At 37.0% G+C, this 18183-nt stretch overlaps 1 protein-coding gene across 3 annotated transcripts in view; it reads right to left on the bottom strand.

Moving 5' to 3' along the window:
* Positions 1–18183, bottom strand: part of igsf21a (immunoglobin superfamily, member 21a) — a 277788-nt gene that overhangs the window by 188163 nt on the left and 71442 nt on the right. For all 3 annotated transcript variants that reach the window (XR_004568004.1, XM_034205655.1, XM_034205656.1), the window contains exon 2: positions 8291–8403. Coding sequence is in view for 2 of the 3 variants with exons in the window: in XM_034205655.1 (XP_034061546.1) it covers positions 8291–8403 (113 nt within the window). In the remaining variant the exon portion in view is untranslated. The remainder of the gene's footprint in view (positions 1–8290; positions 8404–18183) is intronic.

Below are 18183 nucleotides of genomic sequence, written 5' to 3'. Positions count from 1 at the left end.
TGGGATGGATTATCTCGGCAAAGGAGAAGTGCTCACTATCACAGATTTTTTCAGATTTGTGAACAATATTTGAGAGAAATGGTTATTTTGTGTATATAGAAAATGTTTTAGATCTGTGAGTTCATCTCATGAAAAATGGGAGCAAAAACAAAAGTGTTGCGTTTATATTTTTGTTCAGTGTATATCCAGCCACGCTGCCCTCAGGTAATGCACCACCACATTGCTTGGCTGTGACAAGAGATACATCATTTGCATAGTTGTTATATTGTGCTTTTACACTGTCGACAGCTTTAATGGGATTTGTCAAAAATGTGGGCCACAAGGACATTTAAAGAAAAACTACCAGAGGCAATGTAAGAGTTGGTGTTATTAGAATAAAATGAGTTGCAGAGTTTGAGTGGGAACACAGTGCCTTACTATTATCCTGTAATAAGTTTCTCGTTGTAAGTTACACAATACTCCAGGCAAGTCAGTCTTTTATATGCAGAGCTATTTTCATATTTCCAAACATAAGCATCCTATTTTCCTTAAAGCAACTAAGGCAGCTGGCCTGTGTCCAAACAAAGCTGGAACACACTTCTTGAGTACACGTGTACAGTCTTTCTGCACTGTTAAGATAATGGCAATATGTTGAGTGGAAATAACTGTGCTTGCAGCACTTTGATATGAGAACTCCCACTAAGGACTGCAGTGTGCTCAAGATGCATGAACAATGGGTCTGCATTGGAACATCACTTTGGAACATAAGATTTAATCATAGACATCAATCCAATACATAAAACGTCCTCTTTCACTCACATCAACAGACAACTTTATAACTGTACACTTACTGGCACACTAGAAGGATTATGTTGCTTGTCAAAGCATTTTAAACTCACCGTTGGAGTCCAGCGCTTTATGGACAATGTATTGTTACGTTTTGACAAATATATGGTTGATGGAAAGATTGTTGTCATGCTAACATGGGCTTATTCTAGATCACTTCCTTGTTAACTCATGGAGTTATCTCTAATAGAGGCCCAATAGTGTTTTCTCTGTTGTAAGCAATACACTGACCTATACATCGTATCTATTTTACAGGTGCTGTCAGGCTCTACTTTACAATTTGTATCTAAACATTTTATCTGCTGGAGGAATGTTTCTAAATAATACACTCATTCACTCAATTGTGTGAATATAGAGCACTTTAGACTCCTGATAAACATGAGGCAGAATCAGTCTCTGAACACGTTAGCTAACGCTGGCTAGCGAGCATTTAAGATTAGCTTATTTTTTTTTAAATGGCTGAAAACAATAGTTTCTCTGAACTTGTAAAACCCTCATCTCTCTTGAACAATGAGTGTTATTTAAGAAATGCAGCTTTAATCCATGGGACATCAGATTCTGAATGTGACGATCTGACAGGAAAACCTACAGTCAATGGCCGTACATTTACACATCTGATAGAGAAACCAAGCATGCAAGGAATCAGACATTTTGATTGCCTTTAAATATTACACTTATGGTTATTGTAGGCAGAGGACACAAACTGTTTAATTGTCGTTGTATCTCTTATGATACTACTATTAGCATGATCTAATAGACAGGCTATACAAAAATAAATCAGCAACATAATTCCCCCAATTTCTGATAAGGGGAGCATAACACAATATTCAACAGATATCTATTTGACTTATATGAAGTGTGTGCTAAACACAACATCCAACCAACGTCCTTTTATTATTAAATTTGAAGAGCCATACTCCTTTGAAAACACATCAAAATTACATATTTGATATGTTTAATAATAATAATACATAAGGTTTGCATAGCGCTTCTAAAGCTCAAAGACACTTAACTCTTTAATAGTTAACTACTCTAAGGTATGTGTGTTTGCCTCCAGTTGTTCCTTTGTCTTGCCTCCAGCTAACAGTCTGACATATTCATGACGTTGGCGCTACAAGGGTAGAAACGGGAGTGATTTCAGACACCAATGGACTTGAAGTAAGTTAAAAGAAAAAAAAAAAAAAAATCAATGGAGACTTATTGCATGAGACGGGAGACAAACCCTGGTCTTACACAATTGATCTACTCCATGTCTTTACATTTACTACTGCAACATCCCATTCATTCCCAGTTTAGTACTTTACATACAACTCTATCAGGTCACGTTTATTTCTGAGCTGTTTGGCCAAAAAAAGTATAAAATATTAATTTCAGCTTTATATTTACACAGCAACCTTTACTTTCCTAATGCTTTGAGGTGTTGTAGCATAGGTTATAAAGATAAGTGTTGAACTCAAGATGCCCTGAGTAGAATATGTGGGGGCAGGTGGCTTTATTAAAATATGATAAGCTTTCAATGGTTTTTCAGCTGATGATTGAGATGTATGACCCTTGTGTTATTGTCCTTTCTACACATTACCAACTATTGATTTGTTACCGCGTTAACACATATACCTCCACACCCACACATTATGAACATTGTTTATTTTATTACCACAGTATTTTTATAAAGATATATGGTACCACTTTACAATAAGACTACCCTTATAAAGGGCTTACGAATGGTTTGTAATTCATTTATTAATTAGGTTGTGAACACTTTATAAATCATTAATAAGCTTTTATAAGACATATAAACAGGGCAACTGTGACCGGTTGCTTGCCAAATAGTGAGCCCACATGTATCTGTACTGCTAAGCCTTATATTGGCTACTTAGCTTACTTCGTCTTCTTCATCAGCCAGCATCCTTGGTATCTGTTGTTCACTAGGTTGATTCTCGTTAAGTAGCCAATATAAGGCTTAGTCATATTGCCAAATAGTGAGCCTGTGTTGACGTATGAAAACTATTTTAGAACTGGTTTATAAATGGTTCTTAATGATTAATAAAGTGTTTACAACCTAATTAATAACCTAATTATAAACCCTTTATGAATCCTTAAGTCTTATTGTAAAGTGGTACCAGATATATTCTGCTACTGCATGGATCACAATGAGGATTTTCAGGATATGGTAAGTGAGCCAATTCAAGAGCAGGTACAGTAGGGGGATAATGTTACTATTATTTCACAAGCTCATAAAGCTTAAAACAAAGTGTTTGGTAGTTGAGTTGCAACTTAAAGCATTTACAACCCAGCTGGTGATTTCATACTTACAGTATGAAAGATGCTTCATGTGCACCTGGAGTCTTTTCATTCCTCATGTTATTGCACTTTAAAACCAAAACCAACAACAGCTGAAATACAACATTCCCATAAAACAACCAAAGACATAGAGTTATTATGTTGGCGATAGTGGAAAGTTACAAAGTATATTTACTCAAGTACGTACCTTTTTGACATGATTGTACTTCATGCTACTTTATACTTTTACTCCACTATATATGTTTGACACTCATATTAACTAGTTAAATATACAAAGATGTGATTTGCTTGTATAATATAAATTGCTAAAATTGGCTGCACATACACACAAACCACAACACGCTCAACATGTGTTACAGAATAATATAAGATTATATAAAAAAAATAATAGGAGCCACTGTAAATATTAAGTACTTTTACTTTTGAAACTGTAAGTACATAAAGCTGATAGTACGTCTGTACTTCTACTTAACATTTTACATTCCAGACTTTTAGTTGTAATTTAGTATTTTAAGACCATAGTACTTCTTCCTCCACTGTATTCTAAGTATACAAGAAGATAAGAGAGTACACAGTGTGTTTAATTTAGAAAAGAGCTCACAGTACTGACATAGAACATTAATATGGCTGCCATCCAACAACAGCAACTCAGCTCTAAATTGAAGAATTATAGATATATTTTCTTTTTTTAGGCATGTTTGGGAATTTAAATGAGAAATATAACAATGAAAGGCATTTTTTTGTATCCCTCAGTCATAACTCCATGTATTTCAAGAGAAAACAACAAGACAAGACTACCTACAACAAAATAAAATGTTAAAAATGTGGAGAACAATTATTGTATTTTCTCAGCTAGTTCCTGCTGAAAATAACCCACACAGATTATGTTGCATTTTATCATCACGAGGAAGACAACATGTCTCTGGAACATGATTAAAATGTTTCCCTTTGATACCGTTACTATCGCACGTCATCTTGTAAAGCTACAGCATGTACGCATTGAGTTTTGGAGAATGGTGTGAGAGCAGGATTATAAATACAGGTGAGTCTGAATCTTAATAATGAAATGGACAGAGGTGGACACTGAATGATGAGATGAGTTCCAGAGAAACTAGCTCAGCCAGCAGACAGGCCAGTGGTAAATTAGGAGAGAGGATCCCAGAAGAGTTATGTCGGGGTGAGAATGGAGGAGTTGTAATAGGCAGAGCGAGGGAAGAGGCAGAACAGGAGAGCAGAGACAGCTGATCCAATGATTAAAACGAGCCACACCGCAGAGCTGCACTCAACAGGCAAGCTACCAGACACCTCTTGCTTTTCACCACCGTCAGCGTATACCTGGGTGCCCACTGGGAGATGTCCCATATGTACATATCCATTAGGGTGACATTAATTAAAACAGGCACGGCATGAGATGAGCTTGTGTGCAGGTCTTTGAAGAGGAGTCCCCACGCACCACCACGCCAACGTTCCTCTCCCAAACAGGCAGCGCCATCTTATCATATGATCTATCATTACTATTTGGTTCGCTATTACAGCATAATAGACGGCTTGATGGCATTACATATCCATAACGATTAATCCATGGCCCGTCAGTATTCACGACACACTTAAAACATTAGTGTAAAACCATATACACTCCAGAGGCTTTCATGTATTTGCTCTTGAAGCATTAGCTATACAGCTTCCATTACAGAGGGCGTTCTCACTCCATTCACTTCCTGTCTGTTAATGTTGTGTCATCTTGTGTAAACTTAAATTAAAGATGTAATTAAGGGAGACAATGTTTAATTTAGCCTTTTTGATGGTTGGAGCTACCATTATTAATTTATTTTTAAAACAATTATTTTGTTCTCTTATACTCCACTGCATGGGTTTATGCCTCGCATCAAAACATGGTTAAATACAGTGGATTTTAATTCGCTCTGTCTATATCTATGATCAATGTTGATATCACTGTTTAACAGCTACAGACATCTGTGTTTCTATAATATTGAAGTCTTAAAGCAGTTTCCTTATTTCATTTGATTTTATTATTTTTTTAAATTGCACGATTATTGAATTGTTTGCGTTATATGTTGTGATTGAAATGCACTTTATACAATAAGTCACTTTGCTAAGCAATTGTAAGGTAATATTTAGTGCAACATGCAAAAAACATGAAATATTGCAGTATTCTTATATTTTTGCATTATATATGCTTGTTATTTCTGCTTGTGGTCTCCTTCATTATTGTGCAGTCTCTTCTTGTGTTAACCAAAAGATTAATACTAACTTCTTGAAAGAAATATTTTTATTTTGTATTACATAGGAAGGTCAAGGTAATGAAAAGGAAAGGTGTGGCTTTTGAAGAAAATAATTCCCCCTTTCACACACGCTTACAATTTATCTCGGTAAAGATAACATTTGTACAGTCCCTAAAAAAAGGATCTTATTCATAAAGAAAACACAAAAGGCTTTAAGAGAACCCGTAACTAAAATCAAATCCATTACTTTTATCTGTTTGGCTTTGAATATCATTTTGTGGACATTTTTGAGTGAGCGTGGCTTGAAAGGTCCTCTTTGACGTGTTAATTCTGACTGCAGTCTGGATGTGTCATGCATTAAAAAATCCTCAAACAGAATATGTCAGGATCTAGCAGCACAAATCAGCACTTGTTGAAATATTCACTTCATGCTTCCCCCTTTTATGATTGGCCAAGTTTCGATTAGATAAGCCAATTCCCCAGGGGAGTATCAACCCCATCCATTTGAGCAGGAGGTAAAATGAGGAGTCAACATTATTTAGTCAAATTAAAAGGCAGAGATTAAAGACAATTTGGCGCCAAGGTGTAGGTAATTGATGAATACATTATCAGCGGTTGTGCTGAGAGGCGTCCACCGGAGAGATGGGGTCAGTTTCTGTTACAACCTCTAAGCTTTCCTCGTGAGGACACTTAATATGGATAGCTTTATTCTCGCAGCGGTTATTTAAAGTTAAGCCCTCAACAGGGAACACAGAATTCTGACAGAATATAAGCAAAACAACGCTTTCATATCCCCGCCTGATTAAATGAATTGTCACCGTCATGAAAGTGATCTACAGTATGATACGGGGGTGAATGTGTAAAGAGCCATACATCTATCTTTGTGCTACATTGAAAGGTCAGCGTTTGCTAAGATGAGTCCAGAGACACCGTTTTGTTCTCCAATAAAAGAGTGAAAAGGCATAAGACACTATAAAAACAGTGCTTCTATAAGCAGTACATGGTTGCTTTCTCATGTATGAAAGGTGTACTTTATTAAGTAGTGTTCCAATAAGGATTGCATATTGGTCAAAAACACATTGGAAAGTTTACATGGGAGCGTTTTTCAGAACGGCATGTCATTTTTGGGTGAATTGTATTACTCAATAATTTCCTGGATTATTAGCTTGACTCAGGTGATACATAATTGAGATTTGTATTACTGATTGTGAGTTTTGGCAGGACATTTAGAAATTCCCTCCATCACCACAGTAGTCATTTTGTATTTAATGATTTTGTAATGCCCTTCAGCATGCCAAGTGCACAGAAGATACACAAAAAATAGAAACTGTTCATACAAAACAAACTAGGGCACGTGCCAAGGTGAAGGTAAGCAGATGATGAAATAAAAACATATAGCTTGCCCACTGCAGGGCTCGAACGCTCACTTTATGATTGGACCAAGGTGATGTTTCACTGCCCTTCATCCGCATTCTGATGACAAGGCGTAGATCAGACTTTTTAAAATGTATTTATTTATTATTATTAAATTATTATTGTTATTACTATTATTATTATTATTATTACAACTATTATTACTATTGTTGATAGTATTAATTATTATTATTATTGTATTGTTATTGATACTGTTATTATTATTATTATTATTATTATGAGTATTATTACTATTGTTGTTGTTATTAATACTTATTATTATTGTTATTATAATTTAAATTATTAATATTATTTGTATTGTTATTATCATTATTATTATTATTATTATTTTATTGTTGTTAATATTATTTATTTGTTTCATTTTTTTATTTTTACAGAATGGTTAACATTGATCCAACCAAATATTTGCTACCGTCCTGTATGGGTCAAGCATTAGCAATCCTGGATCCTACAATAACCATAATGCAACAGCTCCTTCTAATTATTTGTTCAGACTTTAGAAAGCTTCCTCCAGACCCACAATACATACACAGACAACTGTTTTCACAATATTCCTCAGGAGAAGCAAACTGTCATTCTTCTTGTGTAAAGTTAGTGTAGAGCTCCTAAGACACATCTATTGTTCAGTAAGTCAGAACTGCATGTCTTACTAGTGCATATATATTCTAAAGAGCAGAGCCACCCTTGCATGCAGCCATCAGTATGTTGATAATATCACAAGCACCATTGATGACACAAGGAGAAGTCCAAGTGACTTGTTGATGAATAGAGTAGTGTAATGTATTTGATGGAACACCTACGCTTGGTTGATAACATTTCAGGCTCTACAGTTTGTCAGTAGATTACACAAATCCAATTATCAATGAGCACATTCAGAAAGTAGAGTCAGCCACTCTGTAAAGCACTCAGGAATTATTGGAGATTGTTGGCAAAAACAAATGTTTAGACAAGGGTGTGGCAGCTGCTCTTGCTTACCAATTAAATTGCTTATCAGGGACTCTCATGATGTGAAAGAAATATATGGTCTTTGAACTGTGATATCTGCACATTTCCTTTACCAACTGAACTTTAATCAAAAAGTTGCATTGACAAAATTAACTTCATCTTGAAAAAAATAAATGTGTGTTGTATTTTTTTCCTCCTACAAAGATCTAATTATTGGCAGCACTTAGGCAGTGTAGTACACCAACTGGGATTTTAATAACTGTTGAGTCGCCAGCTGTGAACTATTAAGACATGATGGTGATGACCAGCCGATTGAGAAATCAAATTCCCAAGCAACAGCCAGTGATGCCTCCCATACAGCTGCTCCAAATAGCCTGTTTCCTAACAATAGCAGTTTGACAGTGCATGGTATCTTCTTTAAGGCCGCCATGAACCTGTGTTATTGAACTCCTCAAATACCTAGAGGCTAAAATGAAAGGAATGATGCTCTTGATAGATTCTAGTGTTTAAATGGCATTGAAAGAGGAGACATGTTTACTCACCCTATACCAAACAATCTCTCGTAGCCTTCCATCAGTTTTGAAGTTACACTTGAGGGTAACAGTCTCTCCCACAACAACAGGAGGCAGGGGCTCTATGGTAACTGTCAAATATCCTGGAGAGAAAGAAAGGAGAAAAGTTGTATTACAGTCATAAATCATAAAAACAACATGAAGAAGTTACTTTTATTCTTGCCGAGGTAAATGTTGAGCAACAGCATTAAAGCGGTCATGAATTTGCAGAATGTTAATTATTTATTTATATAATATTGACTATGTCCATGAATCATTTTTCCACAAGAAGCTCTTTTCCATATGGGAGGTGAGTATTTTGGTAAATAGCACTTCATTTGTAGTTACTTAAGGCGATAAGAGTGTTCACTGTTCAATGAATTTCTTTATAATTAGCATTTCTTTTGTTTTGACGAATTCAAATTCCATCTTCCTTCAAACCAAACATGTTTTGATTATCTCTGTATGTCAAACCAAGTTGGTGTGGTAAAACCAATTTAGCTTTTCACCAGTTATTTACCTGGTGCTGTTTGGCATTGAAAAAAACATGCAATAAATCCCTTAGAGAAGCGTAGGCATTTGAAAGAGCGGTTGAAGATGTCATTCATTGCCATTCAAAAAAAAAAAAATGTCAGAAAAAGCTAAACATCTTGGTCTTATTATGACAATGTATTTAAAAGGTTATTGCTGCCATTGATTTTGATGCGGGTATAAATCAACATATTTTTCTCATACGGACAAATAAACGGTATTATAAGTGCCATGCAGTACAGCCTTGAGCTTTTGAAATGACTTTCAGTTTTCATTAAAAAGAAAATAACTATTTTCTTTGAAAATAACAAAGAAAAAGATTGTTAAGTCTTGGCTCTACATATCGTTCTACACAGCACTCCATAAAGACCTGCAGGTATAAGTAGTGGTGGAAAGTACTTGAGCACTATAGTTAAAGAGGCCTAACCCTTTAATGCTTTTCTGGGTTTTCCCTTTCCTGTAGTGTGTTCTATAGGTTTTAGTGCATGTAAATGGTCTGTAAAGGCTACAATCCCAAATTACGCTCTAGAGCAGGGGTAGCCAACACGTCAGTCGCCCGCGGGGCATGTTCCAAATATAGCTCGCCAACGAAATCCAAAATGTAAAAAATACACAAATCAAAAAAGGAAATGTAATTAAAAGAATCTACCCTATGCATAAACGAAACCTAAATCATAGCGAACTCTATCTACTTACTTACTACAACTCTATATCTATCTAACACTCCTCCTCCGCCCCCCCCCCCCACAATGAATATCGACCAATCACGTTCTTGCTTGATTTGCGGGACCAGCGTTGCAGTCGGGAAGAAAAGCAATGTGGCACCTCCCCGCTGATTTTCCTTCTGGCAGAATCTACGCAACACATCAGCCCCATTGAACACAGCCTAGTCGTGCCAGCCTATACAGCACATGAGGGGCAGAGTTTTACTGTGTGTGTTGCAACTTGCATATATATTTATTGCACTTGACGCGCACGCATGGCGTAATTTCCACTGGGGACAGGGGGGACATGTCCCCCCCACTTTTCGAAATCCCGTTTGTGTCCCCCCACTTTACAAATATGTTTATTGTTATTTTTTAACGCAAGCCGTCATCGCCACGGAGGAGCACACAGCCTCTGTGAGTGAGCGAGACAGAGAGAGAGAGAGAGAGAGAGAGAGAGAGAGAGAGAGAGAGAGAGAGAGAGAGAGAGAGAGAGAGAGCACACCTTTATCTATTTAATATAGATAAAGTAATAAATCATTCCAATGTGTTTTATAGGACAGTCAAAAAAACTAAAATAGTTTAAGAGGGGAGTGATTAATAAAATATGCATACATAGAAAGAAATAATACTAACTAGGTAACATGAGATAAGAATAAACAAGTTTAAATGATTTGTTATTGGTTGTGATCATATTCTAAAGATGTTTGGATTATTGAAAAGTGTACATCTGCCTTTGAGTGTTGAGAGCTGTATCCATAAATGCATGTTGTGCTCAAAGTGCACCAGATTGATGCATTTAACTTCAACATTTAAACAAAAATCTTCCCGGGGGTGCATGCCCCCAGACCCCCTAGAGCAGGGGTGGCCAACCCGCGGCTCTCGAGCCCCATGCGGCTCTTTGCCTAGTTTCATGCGGCTCTTCAGTTCATATCGAATTGTATAGCCTATGTGTGAGTTTGGGGGAGAGACACTGACTCCTGACTAGTGTTGCACGGTGTACCGATACTTGAAAGGTACCGCGATACCCTGCCGTTAAAAACGTTACGATTCCTCCGTTTCATTAATATCGGTACTTTAAGAATGACGGGGAAAAGTACTCCGGTGAGAAAGCGCTGTTTTAATAAGAGCCGTGTGTGTTCAGCGCTCTGCTTTCACTCCCTGCACTGCAGCCGTGCCTGCAGTCCCGCCCCTCTCAAGCACGCTCTAAGTCCCTCCCCTCTCAAGCACGCTCTAAGTCCCTCCCCTCTCAAGCACGCTCTAAGTCCCTCCCCTCTCAAGCACACTCAAGTGCCTCCCCTCTCTCGTGCACGCGCTAGCTGCCAGAGCATGTGAGAAAACGAGAAGCAAGTGGGAGTGCAACTGCCGCTGCGCCTCGGCTTGTTGACAACAAAGACGCCAGAAGCGAAATTTGGAAGTATTTGAGCGATATCTCTGACAGTGAGGGCAAGCCTACGGACACCACGAGGCCCGTCTGTAAGAAATGTATTAATTGTATTTAATACAAATTATTGTCATTTATTTTATTTATTGTTCTCATTGTTAAAAAGAATCGGAATCGCAATTCTTGACTTGGTATCGAAACCAAAATGTTGGTATCGTGACAACACTAGCTACTCCTGACAGTTAAACCTGATATTTAGTAGGTCTGTTAAGTATTGAATGCTGATAATTCTGACGTAATTTGGCCGGTCAAAGTTGTTTGGGCTCTCCGTTACTTTCGTCCCGTGTTACTTTCGTCCCGTGTTACTTTCGTCCCGTGTTACTTTCGTCCTGTGTTACTTTCGTCCCGGCTCTCCCTACTTGTGTATGTGTGGTGTCAGGTGTCAGTATGAGAGGATGACAGCGTGTCTAATTTTGATGTGGCCCAAGAGCCAATCACAATAATACCTGCGATGCAGTGAACCAATTTGAGGGGGGGGAAACCTATCGTTGATTAAACACTATCCAGTGTTTCCCGCCAACGGAGCCCCGCGCCCCCCCCCTGAAATTCAAGGTGTTTAAAAAATATATATAATTTTTTTTTTTAAATATATATATAGCACCAAATTCCAAATAATCTATAACTACTGTCACTTTTCATATTGAACATGTGCTCTTTTATTAAATAAACTAAACGCTTTCATTTTAAGTTGTGAGTTTAGTGTTTTTGACCCTAAGAAACACTGATGCATTAATCAATAACAATAATCCACAGCTCCTCTCTCTGCTCCAGAGGATTTCAAAAATATATATCCCAATGCCACAAAAATGCACCAGTGACGTGGTTGAAATCTTGTCTCCAGAAAACAAAAAACTGAAACAAGCGGTATCAGTGACTGTGTGTTTGATGTGGCTCTTTGCAGAAACATAGAAAAAATGTGGCTCTTAACCTCTGACTGGTTGGCCAGCCCTGCCCTAGAGGGTGTGAGGTTCACCCCCAAATAAAGCAGGTTAAAATAATTAAATTGAATACATTTTTCTTTTAGTATACACTGAAAACGGGTCCCACAGACCCAAACAGCCAGCGGTGCGTGGGCCGACTTCCTCTGAAAGACAGCAACCCTCTACCCAACATAATAGCTGTTTTAACACATTCAGGATTTAATGAGGGGATTGGACCTTGTAGAACAGATGGATATCACTGTACACCAGTGGCGAGCCGTCAGGGCCCTCTAAGATATTCTACAAAATAATATTTAAAAACATTCAAAAAAAAAAAAATTTAAAAATATATTTGTTGTTATATTTTTTGTTATATTTGTCATTAGATTTTCCAAAATAATTTGATTTAATTGTATTTGAAATAACATTTCCAAAGAAATAAATCCTTCGAATTTGCCTATTCAGTTTCTGTTTGAATGTGAAGGGTTAAATGAAAGAAGCTCGTCTCTGCGAGTTACTGTGAAGACAGGAGCTGATTGGTGGTCCTGCTATGAATTCAGAGGGCCCAGCTATAGTAACTGAACGAGAGAGTAATGTCAAATGACAGTACAATTGACCAATCATATCTTCCCTCTAAATGGGTGGGTTTTATTATCGTGGACTTTATGACAAGTTCCGCCCGCTGTGAAGCTTTTCTTGTTTCCATAACAACAACAACTTCCTGTCAACAGCGTAAACTCGCCTTCAAAATAAAAGCATGTCCATACAAAATAGGAAGCCAAGCCAAATTACACTTAAGACATACAACTGCAACGAAAGTAACAAACATAATGCAATATCCTTTTCAATTTCAAAGAACACAAATTGGGTTATTTACAGGTGATGTTTTGTGTGGGTTGCTGTCATTGATGCGTTTTGCACCCCGGGCAATTGTTTTTGATATTCCGCCGAAGTATACGCTGTGACGTAATAACTCATTTTAATTTATTTTTTAGAGGGAAGGGGTGGGGGTCAGAGGGCCTTAAGTCACAGCTTGCCACTGCTGTACACATATATAAACCTCAGTGAAATGGGACCTCATGAACAACAAGTGTTTATGAAATGACATAAACCACTATGAGGGCCTCACTGTAGGTGATCACTGAGGGACTATAACATTTCATTTAGATGATGCTTTCATACAAAGCGACTAACAATAGGTACAATAAACCATACAGATTCAAACTAAGAACAACATGAAAAATGCAGATATATTCGCTTCAAATAACCCAAACCATAGTAGGAACTGGGGCATTGGTTTCATGATATTAACTCTTAAAAGTTTAAACTATTTCCCTTTTTTATATTTATTTGTATTTAATGGCCAAGGTACAAGCGAAAAAGGTGGGTTTATATTTATTGATAAACCCACCTGTTTATTTATATAGTAATACTCGAGATAAAGAGATAAGTACCTATTGTTTGTATATTTAAAAAAACATTTGTATTATGAACATATATTGTATATCACTCAGAGAGAATAAAACATCCCAGTGGACAGTTACAAAATAATAGAAAGGTTATGTTTAAAACAAGCATTCAAGCAGGTGAATAATACATTATTCAATCATTCTTAGTCAATGCAGTCCCACTGGTATTTAAGGAGCATCTTTTCAACTCTGTTACCTTTTGCACTGTTAAAATGTCCTAAATCTTAAGCACTGACACCCATAGTGCCTATTAACCTCAAATGCTGAGTTTGTTACTTCACCAAAAGTTTTCTCTCAAGTATAATTCAACAAATATATTTTTCTCACTGACGACATGCAGTATTAGGCACACAGGGTTGGATGACTGTGACCAAATGAGTGTGGGTAATGCCACTGGCAGAAAGTAGATTACAATTAGAACATCATTTGGTATGACAGGCACTGGTGGCAGTCATACCCATGTAATGTGAAGTGCCTTATTTCACAAAGATCCTTTTGAAAAAACTCAGATGCCTTTGTCGACAAGAGCTGAAAAGCGGCAAATTAATATATATGGCATTTGAAAAAAGATTTTGAGGAGACGACGCATTTCCTAGCCATTTCTGTGAATGTGCATGAAGATGAAAATAGATGGATATTCTTAGCATTCTAGTCCTAAGATTTATCATTTCCAAGTGTGGGAAATGGTTTTATATCAGACAAATAGACCAATAATGTATTTAAATGTGCCTTTCATTTCAAAATGTACTTTAGTTAAGTGCTGATGCCAAATGTTGGCAAGTAATAAATTGACTGACCTAGATGGAAATTAGCATTAACAAAAAAGCACACAATATCATCACATAAAAACAGTCATTTTAATAGCAACAGCATGTAACGTGTTCTTTGATGCTGAACTGGTTGAAGACCACTTATAATTTTCCACCTGTCATCTTTGTCGAACCTATTTCGACAATAAGCACCATGCACGTCATAATGAACTCTGCAATTTGTTCCTCAATGGCATTCCTTTCAAAGCAGCCACATGTACTGAATCAAAATGGAAGAAATTAGAATTGGACTACGTGAAAGGCAGAAAATAGGTCCCTTCATTTTAGAAAATGACTACAAAAGTACAGCTTTGGATTTGTGTGGCACAGGAAATGAAGAGCAGATCAGAGGTAAATCATGACCACCAAACTGTGACATAACTGAGAGTAATGCACTGCAATGCTGTCACATGCTTTTAAAACACACCATTTTGGTTATCTTCATTGGTCGACAAGGGTCAGAATCTCTCTCGTGTCAGCACACTTAGATATGGTTATTAAAGAATCTTAATTTAATCAGCAGGCTGAACAGATCTTCTCTCTTGAGTCAAATTGAATGAATAAACCTTTCCGGAGACTGCATGTCATTAACACGGAGCTGATGCTCTTAGAGAAAATCCTAACCACTTACTACCAACCCACCAGAGGAGCAGCCCAGTATTGTAAATGTCTCTGTGTGAGTTTTCCAGAGAGGTGATGGAAACTGCTACCTCTTTGTTACTCACGCACCAGGGGGTAAACGTGTGCCTTGCCTTTAGTTAAAGAAACAATCAGTTATATGTTGTAAAAACAATTCTAGTTGCAGAGGTAGAACAAAGGCACAGATCCTTTTCTTAAGTAAATGACGTAATACCACGGTTTAGAAATACACCGTTACAAGTACATCTCCCTTCATTTATTGAAGTGAAAGTACAGAAAAATTAGCATCCAAATAAACGTAAAGTACCAAAACTAATAGTACTCACTATGCAGAATGACCATTTTCAGAATAATAATTATAATGTCTTACATCACTGAATTATAATGAGTGATCCATTAATGTGCATGATTGTATCTTGCAGGTAAAGGTGGAGCTAACTTCAGTGATTACTTATATTGACCGGTATCTTAATCCATAATAGTATATAATAGTATACCTCATAAATCCATTTATATTTTGTATCAATAATATCAACCTTTAAAGTAATTAGTAACTAATGTCGTAAAATGAATGTGAAGAGCACTATATATGTTTATACTTAAGATAAATCCTTTTTTATACCTAGAAAAACTAAGTACAAAAGTCATCAACATATTCTCAAATACCAACACACAAGTACTCGTTATGTGTACAGTAATAGCCCATTTCAGAATAATATCATATTACTGGATTATGATTAGAAGAAGAAGAAGAATATAACCCTTTTTTCACTCTGGTAGTGCAAGAGCAAAAATGATGCCAGGTTTCCCAGCGCCAGGGAGCAGTTAGGGGTTCAGTGCCTTGCTCAAGGACACCTCGGCAGTGCCGAGTAAATGGCTTCTAAATTGTATTGGAATAAAAGTATGAAGGAGCATAACATTTAAATGCTCAAGTAAGTACAAGCACCTCAAAACTAAGCTAAAATACAGTACTTTAGTACATTTACTTTCCACCACTGCCAACATGCTTTATCCATATACAGTATGCATTTACATTAGATCCTTACGCTTCTAAAAAAAAAACGATTCTACATAATATAGGTCATTACTTGGTGGTCTGCGTGTGTGGTTGCAGGGATTAATTGTGAACAATTCATTGACTATGTGGCACAGAGGAAAATAAAGCATAGCCAATGAAGGAAAAATGCTGCAGAGCGTGTGGGGAGGGATGAGGAATTTTTAAAAGAGCAAATGACATGGGTTATGCACTGGTGCCAGGAAAGTTCACATTTCAAATAATCCCTACAAACATTGGAGCATTTGCAGGCTGCACATAGTTCAGTATTCAGTTCAGTATTCACATTAATTCAGTATCCAACCAATGCCATCCAAATTACTCCATAAATTAGACACATTTTATTCGCCAATTATCTTATGAAAGTGTTCCAACAAGGCAATATATCTTGTTATGCATGTTGCCCTTGTTAAAAACACGGGCTAATGTGGGCCATTTTCACACAGCAGAAACACCACTGTTAATTCAAGTCGGTGCATACAATTCAACACTGTGCAAGTGTTTCTGTAAGTCATCACCCATCTGAGATAGTTCAACACTTGTGATCCTTTAAATGTGTTTATTTCAGAACCCACATTCTTTGCTCCCTTTATTGGTTTCCAGTAAAACACATTTTTGAATTATTACTAGCCACTGACAAGGACTTGCATGTGTTGGTAAAGATATTCTCTATAAACACTCTGTTTTTACTATTGTATCTTTATTTAGTGGTGTTATAGTTATATTCAGTGTATGTAGGTGGCTGTAAATATATATGCTTTAATTGTATGTACATGATTTGTGTGCTATACGTACGGAAGATGATTAGGACCAACCGTGGTTCTGAGAACATTTCAGAAGTCTGAGAAAAAAGTCAGAATTCAGATATATTTTCTTCTCTTAATTCTGAGTTTTCAGAAAACAGTGAGAGTTATTTTGTTCTGAGATCTCTGTATTCAGACTTTCAGAATTCTGACTTTAATCTCAGAACTCGGCAAGAAAAATGTATTTGTTTTCCTAAAAAGTGTTTAACACATGGCCCTTACCCTCTTCCATATGTAACAAAGTGTGGTATTATTAAAATAAAGTTAACAGCCCTTTTAGCAGAGCAGGTTAATCTGTGCTGGTTGTTATAAATATGGAAGGTTATTTGTTTCTTTCACCAACGTAGATGCTCCCCAAATGACATATAATCTATTCCAATGTGTTGTCCCTTTTAAATTTGATCACACTAAAACAAAAGCACTTTAAGTTATATGGACAGCTTCATTCAACCCAACCATCTACCCAACAGCTTGTGTCACAAATAGCTCCAATTACTGAGTGGAGAGTTTTAGAAAATGAGGAGGAAGGTTTTAAACTGCCTTGATCAAAAGAAAATGTTCAGCATCCTCAGAGACACCAACTGCTTTAATCGGACATACTTTATTTTCAAGGAACTGGAGGGTAAGCACACGGTTGAGCCTAAAAGTGTTTGAAACAAATGTACTTAGAAACTGAAATCCATTTGGCCATGACACAGGATATAATTATATATCATTGCACAAGCTCATAAGCAAGTGTGGACTGGCCGGAGAGTGCATGGCATTTAATTGGCTCATATTAGCCGGTTGTAGAGGCAGACAAGGCCTCTGGGTTGTCTTAATCCATCAGAGAAGCTGTTGGAACAACATCTAATGAGGGCTGCAAACTATGCTTTCTTCCATTAATAACAGCAATTTGCCAAGACGCAATGAGAAAACAAAACACAGCCAATGATGGACCGGCCCAAAATGTGCCTGGTATTGTGCCCTGTGATTTATGGCTATGGCCTACCTTTGCTTGGATGTCAGTGCAACTAAATGCATGAGGAAAATGGATGGCTGCATTTCTCAGCTTTTGTTTCTCATCTGTGCCTCTGAGCAGTGTAATCAAAGGGCTGATCTTCACTCAAACACATTATAAGGATTATTACTTCCAGAAAAGGAAAGAATGAGTGATAAATATGCTTTTCAAAACATATAGTTAGGGCATAGGTTGACTGAAGTAACTGAAGTTGCATTCAAAAGATACGCAGTCTGCCCTTTGCTCACTGCGATGTTGAGTGCTATTTAGTCTCTATTCAATGTCCCCTGCTAGTTTGAGCTGCTACTTACTGTACAGCTGGTTGCATATCTAAAAGTCATTGCTAAACAAGGTCAATTTTGAAACACAACAGCAGTGGCAGCATAGAGCTGTTTTTCTGCTTACGATTTTAATGCAGCTTCATGATGGATCATTTGATATAATACACATTGGATTACCCTTGCAATGTTTTATATGGAAAAAAGGATGTTTGATCCATCCAAAATGTGCG

This window comes from Gymnodraco acuticeps, unplaced genomic scaffold (genome assembly GCF_902827175.1).
Source record: "Gymnodraco acuticeps unplaced genomic scaffold, fGymAcu1.1, whole genome shotgun sequence".
Lineage (NCBI taxonomy): Eukaryota > Metazoa > Chordata > Actinopteri > Perciformes > Bathydraconidae > Gymnodraco > Gymnodraco acuticeps.
This window is presented reverse-complemented; position numbering and strand designations above follow the sequence as displayed.